An 18,094-nucleotide genomic window follows, 5' to 3' on the forward strand; every position below is an offset into this window, starting at 1 on the left:
GATTGTCCTGGTCGCAGCCACAATCCCAACTTCAACCCACCAGAGATGCAGGAGCAGAAATAGGTTCTTGTGGAGGTGCGGGAACACAATCCAGGGATCGTCCCTCCCTCTGCTGCCACTAGGGGTCAGCACCTGTCTGGGATATTCACACTGGGGAGTTACTGTAATGTTTGCTCCCCTGGTAGGAGTTTGATCTTCCGTGAATCCAAACTCATTTCATCTGGAAAAGGCATCAAGGGTCTGTTTTACACCCATGCATTGAACAGCTCAGACGAGAATGAAACTCAGTCATCCTCCCATCAGCAGATGGAACTGTTTATTGTCCTCAGATAAAAATAACTGCGGGTCGAGTCTGCTGTGCCTCAGAACAACTCAGAATGTGCCACCAAAGGGCCAGGGAGATGTCTAGAAAATCCCTGTGTCTGCGACTGGCCTTGTCTACCTGTTCTTGCCAACCCACGAGGTCAAAAATCATGAGTCAGGCCCCCAAAATTACAAGATAGGCTTAAAAATCATGAGATGTAAAAAGTAGTAAATGGCGCATTTTGTTTTCTTTGCCTTGGGATGATGGAACATTTCGGGGTCACATTTTTCCAGCTTTTCGCTGCACCCAGGAGAGCTAAAAACTTACTGTTTTATTCCCAGTGAAAACCAAGAGTCTCACATAATCACCTGACTCCAGGAGCTGGGGCTTTAAGACAAACATCATGTGATTTCTGATTAAACTCGCCAGGGTTGGCAAGAATGGCTACCAGGCATGTTCTACTCAACACAGTGTCACTAGCGTTAGGCTTGTGGGGTTAACTCACCCTGCACAGCAATCGTGCACTCAAGAGGGACTTTATTGTTCTTCCCGATGGAAACCTAGCTCAGGCTCTTGGCAGGGCAAAGCAATTACCTCCAAGCCTGTATCGTTTCTACGTGTTCCCCTAAAACGTCTCATAGCATCTAGGGTGACCAGGCAGCAAGTGTGAAAAATCAGGGCAGGGGTAATAGGAGCCTATATAAGAAATAGACCCAAAAATCAGGACTGTCCCTATAAAATTGGGACAGCTGGTCACCCCAATAGCATTGTTCTGTATTAAGCAAAGGATGGAAGTACTGCAAGCAGTGCACTGGGAACCAGGACACCGGGGTTCTACTTCCAGATGGAGCAGGGAAAGCTGTTGAGTAATCAGAGCAGGGAACGGAGCAGCAGAACACCTGGGTTCTCAGATTCACTTTGGCCCAGCTCCTCACAGTATTCAGGCCCCACATACCTTTGCGGCTTTGGCCTCGGTGATTAAGAGGGCTCACTAATTACGGGGGCCCCGCTTGAGACTCCTCGGGCCGGATTCTCACCCTGTGTCGAGCACCCCAAATCCTGTCGAACTGAAGTAGGGCCTGAGCTGCACCGCCCGCTGCTCTCGTGTTACACGTTGGGTGCTTGGCAAATGGACCCGCAGTTAGCAGTTGCTTTGGAGAACGTAGGCCTGGGCTGCCCCGTGCCTCAGTTTCCCATTAGTAAAACAGCTACTCTGCCCTAGCTAGACTTCCTTACCTCAGAGCGGTGTTGTGGGGCCTGAAGTTTGTAAAGCACTTTGAAATCCTTGGCTCAAAGGAGCAAGTGTAACCCACACACCTCCTGGTGTGGTGTTCTGGCCCATCTAGTGGCACCGAGACCACTTAGAGAGAGAGAGTTAAATGAGTTTGCTCTACAGCCAGTTGGCTTTTAGCTCATGCAGTAGAGGCTCATGCACTAAGTTCCAGAGGTCCCCGGTTCGATCCCGCCTGCTGACAAACAGAGTCTGTTGGTGTTACACAAACACAAAGCATTAGCTCTGTTTGCTTTGTGTAGCGACGCAGGACTCACCCCTGTGGCGCCTCCTGCTAGTGCCCTGGGAATTAGCTTATTTTCCAGCCTTGGAGCGCCCTCTGCAGGCTGGTGTCCCGCTGCCGCTGGGCCCCCACGTCCCTCCCTGGACTCCGGTGCCCCGTTATCTGGGGTGCTGCCTCTGGCAGTAACCCCTCACTCTTAGGGTCTCCCCTCCCTAGGGAACCACCCCCCCCAACCCCACCTTGCCTCAGTCATAGGCTACTGCCGGTCACCAACTAGCCCCCACTCCCTGGGGCAGGCTGCAGGATAAGCCACTCATCACAGGCAAGGGGGTTTTGGACCTGTTGCCTTTCCCTGCAATCCAGTACCTCTATGGGGTCTTAGACAAGGCCCTGCAGCCTGGGGAGTTACCAGCCTGGAGCTCCCCAGCCCCTCTGGCCTTTCCCCAGCCTTGCCTTACTCTAGGTACCCTGAGCTTCCCAGCAGCCAGGCCCCTCTCTCTCTGAAAGCAGAGAGAGACTGTCTGCTCCCCAGTCCACTGCCCTCTTATAAGGGCCAGCTGCAGCCTGATTGGGATGTGGCCCAGCTGTGGCTACTTCCCCATCAGCCCAGGTTTTCCCCTACCACGGCCCTCTCCCAGGGCTGTTTTAAGCCCTTCAGGGCAGGAGCAGGGTTTCTGCCCTGCTACACGTTGGCATATAAAGAACCCATGCGGGACCATGGACTCAACAAGAGAGGGCACCGTTGTGCAGAAATTCACGCTGTTAAAGCACCGCAGCAGCGGTTGCCGGAATTCTTGTGGCACTGCTGCGGGGAAGCTCGCAGCAGAGTCCTATTGTTCAGTTTCTGAGCTGAACGAGGGCAGCATTATTAGCGATGAGCCCGAGAACCTGAGCGCTTGCTGAGCAGAACCTGTCAATGGCAGAGAAAGCAAGAAGGCCAAACGGAAGTCATTAGCTCCTAATTAAACAGCTATAAACATGGATTTGGACCAGCCTCAAACAAGAAGATAAATGAGACACGGCAGCTGCTTTTGACGCAATCTGCCGAGCAGGCAGTTAGGTTGCTGCCGGGGTCTCCAGAAGTGATTTGGTTTAAGGTTCTCGTGTTTATGGGCTCAGAAAAATGATGCTTATAAATAAAGCTGGAGCGAGGCTGGAAGGAGACAACGAAGTCATAAATAAATCCCGGCGGTGGATTTCCCACGGGAATTTCAGCTGGGGTGATCTGAAGGAAAGAGCTGATCATGCGGAGAAAGCTACAGGGCTCCCACGGCTTATTTCTGATCATTGAGCCTTTAATTGCTTCCCCATGATACAAATATCTCGCCTTTATCCCTCTCCTCTGCCAGGTTCCACAAACAGGAATTGCCTCACCCACCACTGAAATGCAGCCTCCTCTGGGGTGGCATGCAGCAGTAATTGACTGACAAGCACACACACACACACACACACTTTTGCAGAGGGAACTGAAGACTACCACTTCTGGCTGAAATTGTTGGCAAGCTTTTAGGGAGGCAGATGCCCAAAGTGGAATTTAGCCAGGGCATGGAAGTTAACATCCTGTAACTCTTGTAGAAGAGGGTCCCGGTCCAGGACTGTGTAAATAGCTATGAATGGTCAGGGTGGCTGGCTACCTACAAAGACAGCGTTGCCTAGTGGATATAGCACAGGTCTAGGACCAATGATACCTAGGTTCTAGTCCCAGGACAGCTACTGGGTGATCTTGGGAAGTCATGTTACCTTGCTATGCCTCAGTTTCTCCAGCTGTAAAATGGGGATAGTAATAGCTCACCCATAAGAGGGGGGGAGGGATAGCTCAGTGGTTGGAGCATTGGCCTACTAAACCCAGAGTTGTGAGTTCAATCCTTGAGGGGGCCATTTAGGGATCTGGGGCAAAATCAGTACTTAGTCCTGCTAGTGAAGGCAGGGGGCCAGACTCAATGACCTTTCAAGGTCCCTTCCAGTTCTAGGAGATGGGATATCTCCTATAATTATAACTGGTATGGGACAATTAATTAGTTCATATCTAGTCATTTGCTGTATAAGTGCACTTGTTTTTAAATCTCCTAACCAAGCCCAATCTTCTTAGCTGGGGAAGGCTGCTCAAAATCCACATCTGACACTGACCCATTTGACTCACCCACATATTAAAACCCTCTGAGGTCAGCCTGAGTATAAGCCATGAATGGAGATTCCTACAGCCAGAGGACCAGAGCCTCAGCAGGTGTAAATGAATCGAGCTGCAGGGCTGCTAGGGTGATTTACGCCAGCTAGGCCCTCTGCTGATTTCCTGCAGCTGAGGATCGGGCCCTGCGAGGTGAAAGCGGTTTCTCTAGCAGAGTCATTAAGGCCGGGGCTCTCCTTGCCGTCGCTGCTTTGAAAAATGACAGCTCCACCAGTCGCCCGAGAGCCGTAAAAACGCTCCGAGGAGTCTATAAACAACGGGAAGCCAAGCCCGTTGGGAGCGATTATTTCATAAACCGAGCGGCTCATACCCTCTGTGTCATAAATATCCCTTCACCGTGGCTGCATAAATAACCCCGAACGAGCAGCACAGTAAATAATCTTGGGACAATCATTCGTGCCAGGGAGCAGGCCTCGGCGCCCATAAAACACGCCTATGGGCACAGGCTCCCTCTCCCTATGGGGGCTTAGCTCCCTCTAGGAGGTGCTGAGGACCCATAACTCCAACGATGTCAATGCCCTGCTCGCACTAAAACAATCTGTCGCTTGGGCAGCAAGGAACTGACCTGATGGATTTTGTTGCAAGCGCCTGCCACTAGTGACTGACCGGAGACATCCAACCCACTGTGCTGTTCATGCCCTTCCTCCCACTGGCTGCAATGCACCTCACTGGCTGTTGCTGGCGTTCATGCGGCACTGCTCTGAGGAAGCTCGCAGCAGAGTCACGTTCGGTTTTCAGCCTAACAAAAACAGCGTAGTAGAGATGAGGTGCTGAAAGCGTCCATCATCCCAAAGTCAGTCCCCCCGCTCCTCCTTTCTGCTCTGCATGGTCACGGGCAATCTTCATCCACAAGCGTGCGCTGTTAAAAACCGTCTGGGAAGGGAGGGGTGGGAGAGGGAGGTGGCATAAGCACCAGGGAAGGCAGGATGGGGCCTGACTCGTGCGGTTTGCACCGTTGCGGTTGGCAGTGCTGAAACTGCCCCCTCACCCGTGTGGAGACCCAAACGCACCAGCCCAGCTGCAGCTGGGCACGGGAGTTACTGGGCTAAGTACGGGGCTAGTTGGGTGGAATTCTACGGCTAGCAATATACAGGAGGCCAGATGAGATGATCTAATGCTCCCTTCTGGCCTTCAAATCCATGCCACGGTGCCATGCTGTATGTATGAAATCTGATCTCGAAGCAGCCCGTTACCACCAGCATCCTCACCCCTGCACTCTGGGTAAGAGACTGATGGAGCTGTGCCATGGAAGAGCCTTTGGTGTGTCTAGCGCCCCCTGCAGGGCCCACTGGGATAATGCAGCACCCACTACTCAGGGCAATAAAAACCCCACGGCATGGAGTCCTGGAGCCCAGGGCAACTGACTTGGGCTGTGGAGCTAGAAATCACAGTGTAGCCATTCGGGCTGGAGTTCCAGCCCAAGCTCATATGCGATTACGTTTTTTCCCCCCTCTTTTATTAAGAATGGGAATTTACTTTTCTGTCTGTCTGTGTCCAGCATTTGAATAATAATCACTTCCCATCCATCCAGCAGGTTTCACTTCCTTAGCGTTCGGATATCGATGCCATTGCTTATCCGGGCGGTGACTCTTGCAGGAAACACGGCAGTCTGCCAATCCCGCACAAGGCCCCCTATGACTCTCTCTCCGGTAGCGTGTGCAAATGGCTGATGGGTGCAAAAAAACGGGGAAGGGTGCAGAGGCTCGTGAATCAAGGGGGTCTTCCTCATTCCGGGGGAATGGGGCTGCTCGAGATCCCGGCAAGGTCAGAAAGCCAACAGCTGCCCGCAGCAGCGTCACATGCGCTCGGCTCACGTGGAGCAGGGGGTTGCGTGCACATCTGTCAGCTGGAGCGAAGCAGCAGGGCTGGGGCTGGAAGGCTTTTGCTCTCAGCGATGGATTGCAGACATCTGCCCCTGTTTGCAGTGCTTTCTAGGGGGGCTTTTCATTGCTGGTTGTTTTGAAGTGGAAGTTTGCAGGGGAAAGAAAATGGAGAGGGACGAGTGGCTTTGGGGGAAGCCACAATGCAACTGGGGCCTGGGTTTATTCTGGTGGAGATCACTAGCTATGCTTAAGGTAGGTCTACACTGCAATCAAAGGGCTGCTGGCTGGCCCTTGTCAGCCCACTTGGACGCACAGGGCTTGGGCTGCCGGGCTAAAAAGTGCAGTTAAAATTAAGTAAAATGTGTTTTTAGTGGAGTGAAAACCAATTGACTAAAATAGAGCAGGTAACGGCCATAACAGTGGCTGTGTCAGAAAGTGAACAGATTTTATTTATCTCTACTAAAGAGGGTACAAAGTATACACGTGTGTTTCGGATACCTGCGTTAAGGCTCCAAAACTGATAACTCAAGGTTTGGGATTGGGAATATCTTGCTGTATTATTGCCTGATTGTTCTAAACTTACATATACATTTAAAATAGGGCTTTAAGTGGTGTTTGTATATATATTTTTTCTTTCTTTATATAGGAATTTGATACAGTGCTCCTGCCAGCTAATTTCTAAGTTGTTAGCTGCAAAAAAACGTAAGAGTTCTCAGGTGCCTAAGTAGCCCCTGGAATCATAGTTAAAGTTGCACCAGCCCCCAAATGTGAACTGGCCCCCCTGGTTCCTGATACTTCTATGGCAAACCAAGCAGACGAGAGCACTCTGAGGAGTGGACGTGCCTCTCACACGGAGCATGAAGCCAGAGGGACAGAGTCATTTGATCTGCTTTATTTTCAGAATATTAAAAGGGTTGCTCCCTGTTCGGGATGGGATGAAAGTGAAATAAAAAAGAAAAGAAAATGTTACGGTCTCTCTAACACAGTGCAGGAGAGAACACAGTCCTATCACCTCATCCCAATGCCCCAGGGACTGGCGTCCTGCTGCCTCCAAACGGGCACTTGACCACGGTGTGTCCTTGTTTTGGGCGGCAGCAAAGGCGCTCTGAGGTAGCAGCGTTCCCAGGACTGTTGGTCCACAGTTGGTCGTCAATTTCCCTCCCCCCCCCGGGGAGAGGCGGTCAGTCGGAGGGGCTCTGGCATTCCCGGCAGTCTCTCATGTCCTCCGAGTAGTTCTCGATCTGGATGGTGGTGGTGTGGAAGTTGAATGCTCCTTGCAGTTGGGAACTAGCCTCCTTCAGGATGGTCTGTGCATCGGCGTTTTCATCTGGAACAAACACAAGCATGGAGGCTGGAGAGGTCACGTAATGGGGTAAAGACTTGGCCTTTGAGCCTGCCGGGGTGCACTAGCCGGGTCTGCCTAGCAGTGGTAGCTCCAGGCACCAGCACTCCAAGCGCGTGCCTGGGGCGGCAAGCTGCAAGGGGCACCCTGCTGGTTCCTGCGAGGGCGGCAGTCAGGCTGGGGACCTCCTGCAGGCATGCCGCTGAAGACAGCCTGCCTGCCGTGCTTGGGGTGGCAAAAAGCTAGAGCTGCCCCTGCTGCCTAGGCCAATCAGTTTGCAGGATCAGGGCCTTAAACTGTATAATTTGGGGGGCAGGGAATCATAGTCTCTTATCTAAGCGAGCCTACGCAAAACCCAGCCAAACCACAAAGGTCTCTTGGGGTGGAAACTTGTGCAAAGCCACCAAAAAAAAAAAAAAAAAAGGCTCCAATTTTGTGCTAAAGGATCATGAGTGAATCTGGGTGAATCTAAGCAGAGCTCTGAGCTGGACGCAAAACCAGGCGAAGCCAGTGAAGCATTGCGGAATCTCCCATGATCCTCCCCTTCCAACAGCTTTTCTGCCAAGAGCGCTTGACGCCTCCAAAGCGCATCTGCTTGGAACATGCTGCTCTACACCAAGGGTACAATCCAATATCACTGAAGCAACGGGAGCATTTCTATCAGGTCCTAAATGTGTGTGGTGTTATTGTAGACATGTTGGTCCCAGGATATTAGGCAGACAAATGGGTGAAGTAACATCTTTCATTGGACCAAGTCCTGTTAGCTCAAAAGCTTGTCTCTTTCACCGACACAGTCCTGAAGAAGAGCTCGAAGGCTTGTCTCTTTCACCAACAGGAGTTGGTCCAATAAAAGATATTCCCTCACCCACCTTGTCTCTCTAACGGGCAGGCAGGGCAGATACTTACTGATCGCTATATGGACTGACAGCACCGGGTGCGACACAGTCAGGGCCCAGATGTGGAGGCTGTGAAGGGCTTTCACACCATTGATGGACAGCAAGATCTCCTTCACGTTGTTAAAGTCCACCCCTTTCGGGGTACCTTCAAGACAGCAAGAGGCACACAGGGTCAGAGCCCCACATCGGCAGGAAAGGGAGGTACCCTGTAACCCACGGGAGAACATACCACAGGGACGGGACCGGGTTAACCAGTCGTTCACTTAACTACCCTGCTCTGTAGAGCTCCTTACCTTCCATCAGCACTAGGACGACATCCCGGAGGATGGTCAGCGTCGTTCCAAGGACCAGGATTGAGAACAGGAAGGTACAGATGGGGTCTACGTATTTGTACTCTGGCTGGTAGGAGGAGGAAAGCTGTTACGCGGTATATTTAATGTAAAGCTCATAAATGCCTCCTACTCAAACAACTGCCCGTGTAATCTCATTACACAATGCTCAACGGTTTCCTTCCTGAGCTTCGTTCCAAATGAAAATTCCATTTTTCCTCTTGCAATTGCACCGTGTGTAGTGACCGCTGAGTGGATCACGAGTTAAACAGAGGTGCAGCCCGGTCACTGCTTGGATGGGAGGCCTCCAGGGAATGGCCAGGTGCCAGTAATTCAAAATGTTGCGCTCTTTCCTCTGAGTATGAGCAAGTCTGCACCAGAAAGGGTTTGCCAGTGTAGCTCTACTGGCAAACCGGCCTCGTGTAGACGCAGTTTAGAGTGTCAAAAAAGTGCTTGTCTCAGGATCTCTTACCCACTTTTTTGCCGGCATAACTGTACATGTGAAACTCTGAGCAGTATAAGCATGTTGCAAATAAAATCACATCCCTAAGTGACATTACTATGTTGGCAAAAAAATTCAGTCTAGACCTGGCCTGAGTGTTGACCCAATGCCCCAGCATAGTGTCACCGGACCACCTGGCCTCCTTTCTGATGAGAAGAGAAGCAGAGATCCTGACCGTGTGTGGACAATAAGGATCCTGTAGCACAGAGCTGGGGCACCGGCATTAGTGTCTCAGCTAAGTTCCAACTTGGACAGTACATCCCTGCATTCCCCTGGTTTCAAGTTCACAGAGAATCCCTCACTTCCTATCCTATGTGGTTGTGCAGTGCTGCTAGGCAGCTGCTGCATGGCATTTCAGAGGTGGCTGCATTTCTGTGGTGGGGGAAGTAAGTGAAATGCAATTAAAAACAAATAAATCCATATATCATCTGTGTTCTGCCACGAACTTCCCCTGTGTCCTTGGCCAAGGCATTCAGGGAAACGAAGGCAGAGAGGTTAAGTGACTTTCTCAAGGATAGAGAAGGAATTACCGGCAGAGCAAAGATGAGAACGCAAGAGCTCCTGGCTCCCAGTTCTGTGCTCAGACCACACCTTCCTCCCACAGGAGTACCTCTTCCTTCCTCCACCCGGGACAGCACGCGTCATGCTCCAACTCCCGTGCCACAACAAACGAAAGACACCCCGGACATCACGCAGCGGGGACTTACCAGCCATCCGCGCCCAAGTCACTCTTAGCAACAGAGCCCGTACCTTGAAATATATGATGTATGCAGCTACCAGGACGCCAACGCTCTGCAGCAGGTCCCCGACCACATGGATAAAGGCGGCCTGGACGCTGGTGTTCCGCTGCTTGCTGTGGCCATGGTGGGTATGGCCCTGGTGGCTGTGCCCATGACCCGACTGGTGAAGAGTGACTCCCATTCTGCAGGGAAAACCGGAGCAGCGAGGTCATCGAGCGAGGCACCTCAACCCACAACCTCCTCCCACGCCTTCTGCGCCAACCGAGACAAGCCCTGCCCGCAGAGGGACAAAGCTACCTTCCCTGCATCTCCCCGTGCAGGGGGCGGTGCTAGGTTCCACACCGCTCTCGCTACCAGCTTCCGACCCAGACTGCGACATGCACATCTGCTCTGGCCTGTATCACTCTGGCTCAGTAACAGACAGCCTGGAGCCCTGACATAGAGGGAGGCTCAGATCCTCAATCCTATGCCCCACAGAGCCCTGCATGGCCACTTCCAAACCCACTTGCAAAATCCCTTCTGGCATTCTACCAACCAAGGGCCTGCCCCTGCTCCCAGTGGAAATCAACAGCCAGACTCCTCTGGGCTTCCAAAGGGAGCAGGATCGGGCCCCGGGAGACCGCTAATCCCAGGATTAATGGCCTGTTTGGACTGGCGGGCCTTTCAGATTGGCCAGAAGAAACATTCCAGTGTGAGGGATTAACCTTTGGAATTTGACCAGCAGTTAATGAACATTCCCGCACATGCACCCCCTCGCCCCGGAGCGTTCTCAGAGGAGCCGAGAGCCAGTGACCCGGCCGGACGTACATGATATTCACTGCCACAGCGCAGGCGGAGGTGATGAGCATGGCGCCCCCTTCGATCTCGTAGTTGTTTGAGAGCAGACGCTCCACTGCCAGGTAAACCAAGACTCCGGTCACCACCCAGATCGACAGCACCGAGAGCAGGGCCCCCAGGATCTCTGCAGAGAAAGCCCGGCCCACGCAGGGTGAGAGAGCAAGAAACGCACAGCAAATCCTCCTCCAGACATCCAGCCCTCACCACACTGGGGGACGGCAGCCACGGAGCCTCATGCAGGGACTTCACGGCCGCCTCCCCAGGGCTGCACAGATTCCCCCAGCCCCAGGGACTGAGAGCGGGGTTTGTGGTGAGCCGCTTCCGTTGGCCTTATCCAGCTCCTGCACCAGGGAAAATTGCAGCTCCTTTATGGTCCATATATACCACCGGAGAAGCATATAGGGGTTGGAGCTGGGAGAGGGTGGGGGATGCAGAATTGACCCCTAAGGGCTGGTCTACATGGGGAAATATACTGGCATACCTCTAACAGAATAACGATTCTTCCACTCCAGCTATGCTGGTCCATTTCCCCAGATGGACTAGTCCTAAAGGAGTTTAACCATTCTAAGTCACACCCTCATTGTTAGTTGCTTCTGATCCACCCCTCCCCTCCAGCCCCTTGGTTCGTCAATCATACCACCTTACCCTCCCCTCATGCCCACTACTGAAATAGAGCTGACGTGTCCTCTCTGAATTCAGCTCTCTGGGTAGTATACTCTCCCAGAATCGTTAAAGCGACACAACCCCGTCTAGTGTGGATGCAGTGACGCTGGTATCAAGGTGCGTACCCCGCTTTCATTTATACCTGTAAGGGAGGGGGCATAAGAACAAGGTCTGCTCTACACAGATTTTGTACCAGTTTATTTCACTCAGAAAAATTTTTAAACCGAGTTACTCTGGGACAGCTGTGGTGTGGATGCAGTCATACCTTCCCCTATGGAAATGAGCTATTTATTAGATAAGCACCTATATACTGGTAAAACTGCATCCATACTAAGCGGGTACCATTTTAACCATCCCAGGATGGTTAAAGCAATACAACTTTGGAGTTTAGACACGACCTAATGGGCCTTTACCCCAAGAGAGCTCCATACGTGCGAGGAGCGGTACAGATTTAACTCTTTCAATTAAACGTCGCCTCCCCCAACTGAAATAACAATAGCGGCACGACACCTATTTACAGACCAGGCCTCAGTCTGCAAGCACCTTTCACAGCACTAGCTCAAGGTTAGGAAAAAATGAATGATGTCAAGATGACGACAGCAGAGAAACACCATGGAGATGGCTGGGAACGGAGAGGGGAAAAGGGTGTCTCACAAATGACAAACAGAGAGACAGACAAAGGGAGACTGGCGATGGGAATGCGAACAGACCTTTAACAACTGCAGCACTAAAGGGCCTTTATAGGAATGTAGAGAACAAAGGCAGTTGGAGGTTTCCCTGCCCTTGGGCAGATAGTGGGGCTGAAATAAATCTACCCAGCACATGGGCTTTCGGCTGCTGCATTTCGCAGGAGGCTGTCCTTGGTTTCAGCAAAGCCCTTCCCTGGTTAGAACTGCAGCTAAGTGATGAGCAAACTCTACCTTGGGCAGGTCGTCCTCAGATGGAAGTTAATAGGGGTGGCCCTTAAAGGAGGGAGGGAATTACTGTATCCAAATACCAGGTCAGGAGAAGGGAAGGGGAACATCCCATTCCAGCAGGAGTGCCGCGGGGCTGGTTACAACTGGACCCAGCGTGAGGGGGAAGTACTTGCTGCCAGAAGGACCCAGTGGCTCAGCATGGGTGTTCGCTGGGGTAGGGTCCCACAGGGGTCACTAACGATCTTAGAGCCAGAGATGCCAATGATCCTGGAATAGTGGATCCACAGGGCAGCCAAATGGGACAATCACAAGCCTCACCTGCTCGGGGGAGTCGGAGTTAGCAAACAGCTTGCACTTGGAGCTACTGCAGTAGAGCTGCAGATGATTTCCGTGCATTCAGGCGTGGGCTCCGCAGGGTTGGGTCTGTTGGATCCCAGTTCTTAGCCTGCGTTGGCTGGATGGGACTTGTGTGGGATCCGGACATCTTCCCCATCCCCCGCTGCTCTGCAAATGTCCCTCCCTCCCAGCTGCATTCAAGAGCCTTTGCAAAACCCACACCAAGGAAGCTCCCTTCCTTTCAGATAACCCCAGCAGCGGAAAGGAGCATTGTTCGATGTCACCACACCCAGTGTTGTTCTTCCACTGAGCACCTGGGCTTCACACCCTGCCCTGCAGGGGAACCCACTCAGCAAGTTACCTGCTCGGTGCCAGCCAAAGTTCATGGTTTTAGTAGCCGGCCGCGAGGCCATCCACAGGGAAAACAGACTGATCATCATGCTGGCGAAGTCCGTCAGCAGGTGAGCTGCGTCTGTCATGATGGCCAGGCTGTGGGCCAGGTATCCCCCTGAAGTCGTGGAGGAGAAAGAATGAGTCAGTGAAAGGATGGAAGCCCCCAGCAGCACCAACGCTGCCCCTACGCCCTTCACAGATGGGGCACACGACCGGTGCCGAGGAAACCCTGAAAAAAGATCAGAGTCCATGTGATGGCAGGCTCCCCAGACCAGAGGGGCTCCCGGTTATAACCGGAGCCTGCTGCAAAATACTCATCTGGGTTTTCTGTCCCAGCAGAACCCCTGGTAGCTGGAGCTTACCCTAGTGCCAGCAGTGGGGCTATGAGCTGATGTGACTGTCTGTATCTCCCCCCATGGCCCCTCGCTAAAGGTGACTTTGAGACAGCCTATGTACTTCAGTCTAGTGAAGGACAGCCTCAGCAATCATGCTGTTCACCCAGCCACTCTAACCCAGGGCCCAATTTTGCCCCATGGCAGTTTTTGCCGCCAATTTCAATGGGCTTAAGATCCAGGCCCTAAGGTTTGATCCTATCAAGTGCCCACCTTGCAGGACCAAGCCCGCACACAGATATACAATTATATTTTAGGGATTAGCTCTTTGAACAATTAAATGCAACCACTTCTAGGGCAGACCGCAGCAGCTGTTTAACAGCCACACATAACAGTTTAGGGAGGAGGTAGCGAAGAATCTCTTGTCCCATCTAGCTGTTCCAGCACCTTGGCTCTTACCAGGCAAGGAAGCCATACAACATAGGCTACTTTGGCATCTTACCTACGACTTCTCCGGTCATAAAGACCAGGCAGATCACGGATGCGATGTAGAGTTTCCTTCGAGCCCGCTGCTTTTCGGAACTGTAGTGGCTGCCAGCAGCCCGGTTGGAATGACAATGCTGGTTCCCCGGGAGGCCCAGCTCAATGGAGGACACGTCTGGAACGTACTTGAGCATGGAATTGCGAAAGTTCTTCTCGGAGACGCTCAGATAGGACCTGAATGACAGAGAGTCACCATTACTGACCACTCTTGGGAGCTGCTGGCTGAGACACTCGGGGAGAGGGGGAAGGAGATAGTATATCAGGGTTGGAAGGGACCTCGGGAGGTCATCTAGTCCAACTCCCTGCTCAAAGCAGGACCAATTCCCAACTAAATCATCCCAGCCAGGGCTTCTCCAATTGAAATTAAAATGATGCCCCTTTGTACCCAAGGCCCTTCCCTTCCAACCCCACCCAAAGGAAACGTGCCCCAGGTTTTCAAGAGAAGCTAGGGAATTTTGGGTGCCCACCTTGAGATGCCCAATTCTCAGACAGTGCTGGAGCATTCACCCTCTGAAAGCCAGACCCCTTGGCACCATCTCACGTTGGGCACCCCAAAATCACCAGTCACTCTTGAAAGTCCTGGCCCAAGCCTAGCTAGTCTCCCCTCCTTGAAAACACCCCTCCATCCAGGAAGGAATGGAAGCTCTAAAGCATGAGATCCCCACCCCTTCCTTCTTCCACCCGTCATTCAATCTCTGCCTTGGAAGCCCTCCTCTTCCCCCCTTAGCACTCTAAAGGAACCACAGTTATTCCAGCCGTAGCCCCCATTTCCAAGTTTCCCCCAATAAGGGGCAGCACATGGAGGCAGTGGATTGGTTTGGTCTCCCAGACCAAATTACTGGGGGGCCCTTCTGTGTCACCCCCAGAAGGGCAGAGAGACTCCAGGGCCAGGGAAACTGTTCAGCTACCTCCCAGCCAGAAGCAGGTGCCCTGGCACCCAGATCCTCAAAGCTATGTAGGTGCCTAATGCCCATGGGCATCAATGGGAGTTGGGCACCTAAATACCTTTGGAGATCCGGGCCTGGCGGCCTGGAAAGGGGGGAGAGGAGGCTGCAGCCAGGCTGGGCTCTCTCCCTGGGGTCCCACAGTGCATGGGGGAGACAGGCCAGCCCAGGAGCTGCAGAGCTGGGTTGGGGGGAGCACTGAGATCCCTTGCAAGAGATGGGGGCAGGATGGGGGAGATACAGGGGGCAGTGCTATGGGGGAAGGAAGGGGGCTGGGGTTTGTTACTGGGAGGAGGCTCAGAAGCGGGGGGGGGGGGAAATACAACTGCCCCATGGAGGAGGTAACTGAAGGGGGAGAAATCGCCCCTCACCTGTCTCCGGGCTCCTCCAGCAGGTGCCGCTTCTCCTCCCCGTCCGCCATCCCCACCTGCCGGGGCGCGCTCGGCTCCGGCTCCAGCTCCCCTCCGAGGGTCCCCCAGCTCCAGCCACCCCCCGCGCCGGGCTCGCAACTGCCTCTTTATCTGGCCCCGGCCGCGGCCCGTGTGAAGCGCTGGGGACTCGTGTGCAAAAGGCCCGGCGGGGGCGGCGAGCTCTGGCCAGGCCGGCTGCAAACTTTGCGGAGCTGCCTCCCGGGGCCGGGGAGCCGAGAGAGCCCCCGGCCGGCCACTCCCGTGCGCTCCGCGGGGCGCATTGCGCCTGGAGAGGCTGCGCGCCTCCCCCCGCCGGGCCCAGCCCTGCCTGGGGGAGAGGGTCTGGCCGTGCAACCCCTTGGCATGCTCCAGCCCCGAGTCTCCCAGCCCAGCCTCCCCCTTCTCGGAGCGACGGATCGGGCATGAGAAGGCAGTGATCCCGCTGCCCCAATCCCCCCTCCCGGGGTGAGCCATGGGCCGAGTTACCGCCTCCCATCCAGCTCCCGCTGGAGCCCGGCTCACTCCACCTAGCAACTGAGAAGTAGACCCGCAGCAGGATTGCGAAGCTCGCTGGTTCCCCAGCTCCATCCTGTCCCGAGCTAGTCACCTGTCCTGACATCTGGGAGCCCAGGCAGCAAGACTTCCATAGGGCAAACTTAAACCCCCCTGCCACATAGAACTCCAGGAGCTTAGCAAACTCCCAGCCACGTGTGAAATATCTGAAATCCCTCAACAGTTCCTGCTGCATCCCCCTTCCCCACACCTTCGCCCCCAGTGCCAGGAGGAAAAAGGAATGGGAAGCCTTGACTGAGTTAGACCTTGGAGCAGTTTAATGGACATCTGCTTTTAAATCGATTTAGTTGAACCGGTGCAAACCCCTGTGTGAACCCTCTTAAACTGGTTTTGAACCTGGTTCCTTTAATTGAAGTGATTTAAATGAAGGTGGTTTGAATTTAATTTAAAACTTGTTTAAACTAAGGTGGTTAGAGTTTAAACCTGGCTTGAATGTAAACGGGTTTAAATCCATTCAATAGCGTCCACATGGGTTTCACTAAGTCAGTTTAAAAGCATATCTTTAGTTAAACGGGTGACACTTTTACTAGAGACAACCCTAACAGAAACAGTGGTAGGGCTTTTGGGATATTCATGTAGCCATCCAATGTAGCTTGTGTTTGAAATGTACTGGTTTTTGGCCATGATCCTGCAAAAACGTATGCTTGTAACATCTGTTGAGTTCAGTAGGACCAACTCACCTGCATAAAATGACTTGTGTCTATAAGCTTTGTAGGATAGGGCCCTGGACTGTAAACTCTGGAGCACAGATCCCCTTTCCTCTATCGACTGTACAGATGCAGCTCAATAAATAAGGGATCTCCTCAGGAGCGGCACCAGGGTTTTTGCCACCCTAGGCGGCAGCGCTCCTCCTCTGAGCATTCAACGGTGGGGGTCTTTCCGCTCTGTGTCTTCGGGGCACTTCGGCAGCGGGTCCCGGAGCAAGTGAAGGACCCACCGCCAAATTTCTGCTGAAGACCTGGAGCGGAAGGACCCCCACCGCCAAATTTCCACAGAGGCGGCAAAATGCCACACCCCAAATCCTGCCGCCCTAGGCGACTGCCTAGGGTCGCCTAGTGGAAGCACTGGCCCTGGATCTCCTCTAATGTATCTTGGGGGTACACAAAGAACCAATGTGTTCTTTGTAACCTCCCTCTATGTCAAGCTCTTTGGCTCTGTTTCCAGTAGGAACATGGTCTAAGAATTCTTCACACAATGTACAGTCAACCTGTGGAACTCCTTGCCAGAGGATGTTGTGAAGGCCAAGACCATAACAGGGTTCAAAAAAGAACTAGATAAGTTCATGGAAGATAGATCCATCCAGAGTCGTCCTGTCCATAGGGCAGATTGGGGCAACCACTCCGTCCCTGTGCTTTGGGAGGCCCCGCGCTTCAGGAGGATGCGGGGGTGGGCCCAGACACAGGCCTTCCTTCCCCTGGTCCCTGGAAGAGACAGCTCGTTTGCCCTGGGAAGGGCGGTAGGGGCTTGATTGAACATAAGAACGGCCGTATTGGGTCAGACCAATGGTCCATCTATCCCAGTGTCCTGGCTTCCGACAGTGGCCAATGCTAGGTGCTTCAGAGGGAATGAACAGAACAGGTAAACATAAGTGATCCATCCCCTGTCACCTATTCCTAGCTTCTGGCAAACAGAGGCTAGGGCACCATCCCTGCCCATCCTAGCTAATAGCCATTGATGGACCTACCCTCCATGAACTTATCTAGTCCTTTTTTGAACCGTTATAGTCTTGGCCTTCACAACATCCTCTGGCAAGGAGTTCCACAAGTTGACTGTGCATTGTGTGAAAAAATACTTCCTTTTGTTTGTTTTAAACCTGTTACCTATTAATTTTATATGGTGGTCCCTAGTTCTTGTGTTATGAGAAGGAGTAAATAACACTTCCTGATTTACTTTCTCCACACCAGTCATGATTTTATAGACCTCTATCATATCCCACCTTAGTCATCTCTTTTCCAAGCTGAAAAATCCCAGTCTTATTAATCTCTCCTCATACGACAGCCGTTCCATCCCCCTAATAATTTTTGTTGCCCTTTTTTGAACCTTTTCCAATTCCAATATATCTTTTTTGAGATGGGGCGACCACATCTGCAGGCAGTATTCAAGATGTGGATGTACCATGGATTTATATAGAGGCAACATGATATTTTCTGTGTGTGTGTGTGCAACAGTCATTAGATCTGCTGTGTGTGAGGGGTGTCTGTCTGTGTGTGTGTATGCATGCATCAGTCATTAGATCCAGGGTGTGTGTGATATTGGATTGTGTGTGTATATGTGTGAGTGCATCAGTCATTAGATCAGGGTGGGGGGTGATATTGGATCAGGGTTAGTGTGTGTGTGTGTGTGTGTGTGTATCAGTCATTAGATCCAGGGTGTGTGTGATATTGGATTGTGTGTGTGTATATGTGTGTGTGCATCAGTCATTAGATCAGGGTGAGTGTGTGTGTGTGTGTATCAGTCATTAGATCCAGGGGTGTGTGATATTGGATCGTGTGTGTGTGTGAGTGTGTGCTC

General features: G+C 52.6%; 1 protein-coding gene across 1 annotated transcript; it reads right to left on the bottom strand.

Moving 5' to 3' along the window:
* Positions 1-6,702: 6,702 nt before the first annotated feature.
* On the bottom strand, positions 6,703-15,297 carry SLC30A2 (solute carrier family 30 member 2). Its single transcript, XM_034754195.1, has 8 exons — positions 14,972-15,297; positions 13,616-13,830; positions 12,750-12,896; positions 10,443-10,596; positions 9,646-9,817; positions 8,358-8,463; positions 8,075-8,209; positions 6,703-7,153 (listed from the first exon to the last, which is right to left on the bottom strand). Exons 1-8 carry the CDS (start codon positions 15,019-15,021, stop codon positions 7,008-7,010), a joined length of 1,125 nt encoding a protein of 374 aa, XP_034610086.1. The 5' UTR covers positions 15,022-15,297; the 3' UTR covers positions 6,703-7,007.
* Positions 15,298-18,094: the final 2,797 nt, after the last annotated feature.

The sequence above is a fragment of the Trachemys scripta genome, chromosome 20 (assembly GCF_013100865.1).
Source record: "Trachemys scripta elegans isolate TJP31775 chromosome 20, CAS_Tse_1.0, whole genome shotgun sequence".
Classification (NCBI taxonomy): Eukaryota; Metazoa; Chordata; order Testudines; family Emydidae; genus Trachemys; species Trachemys scripta.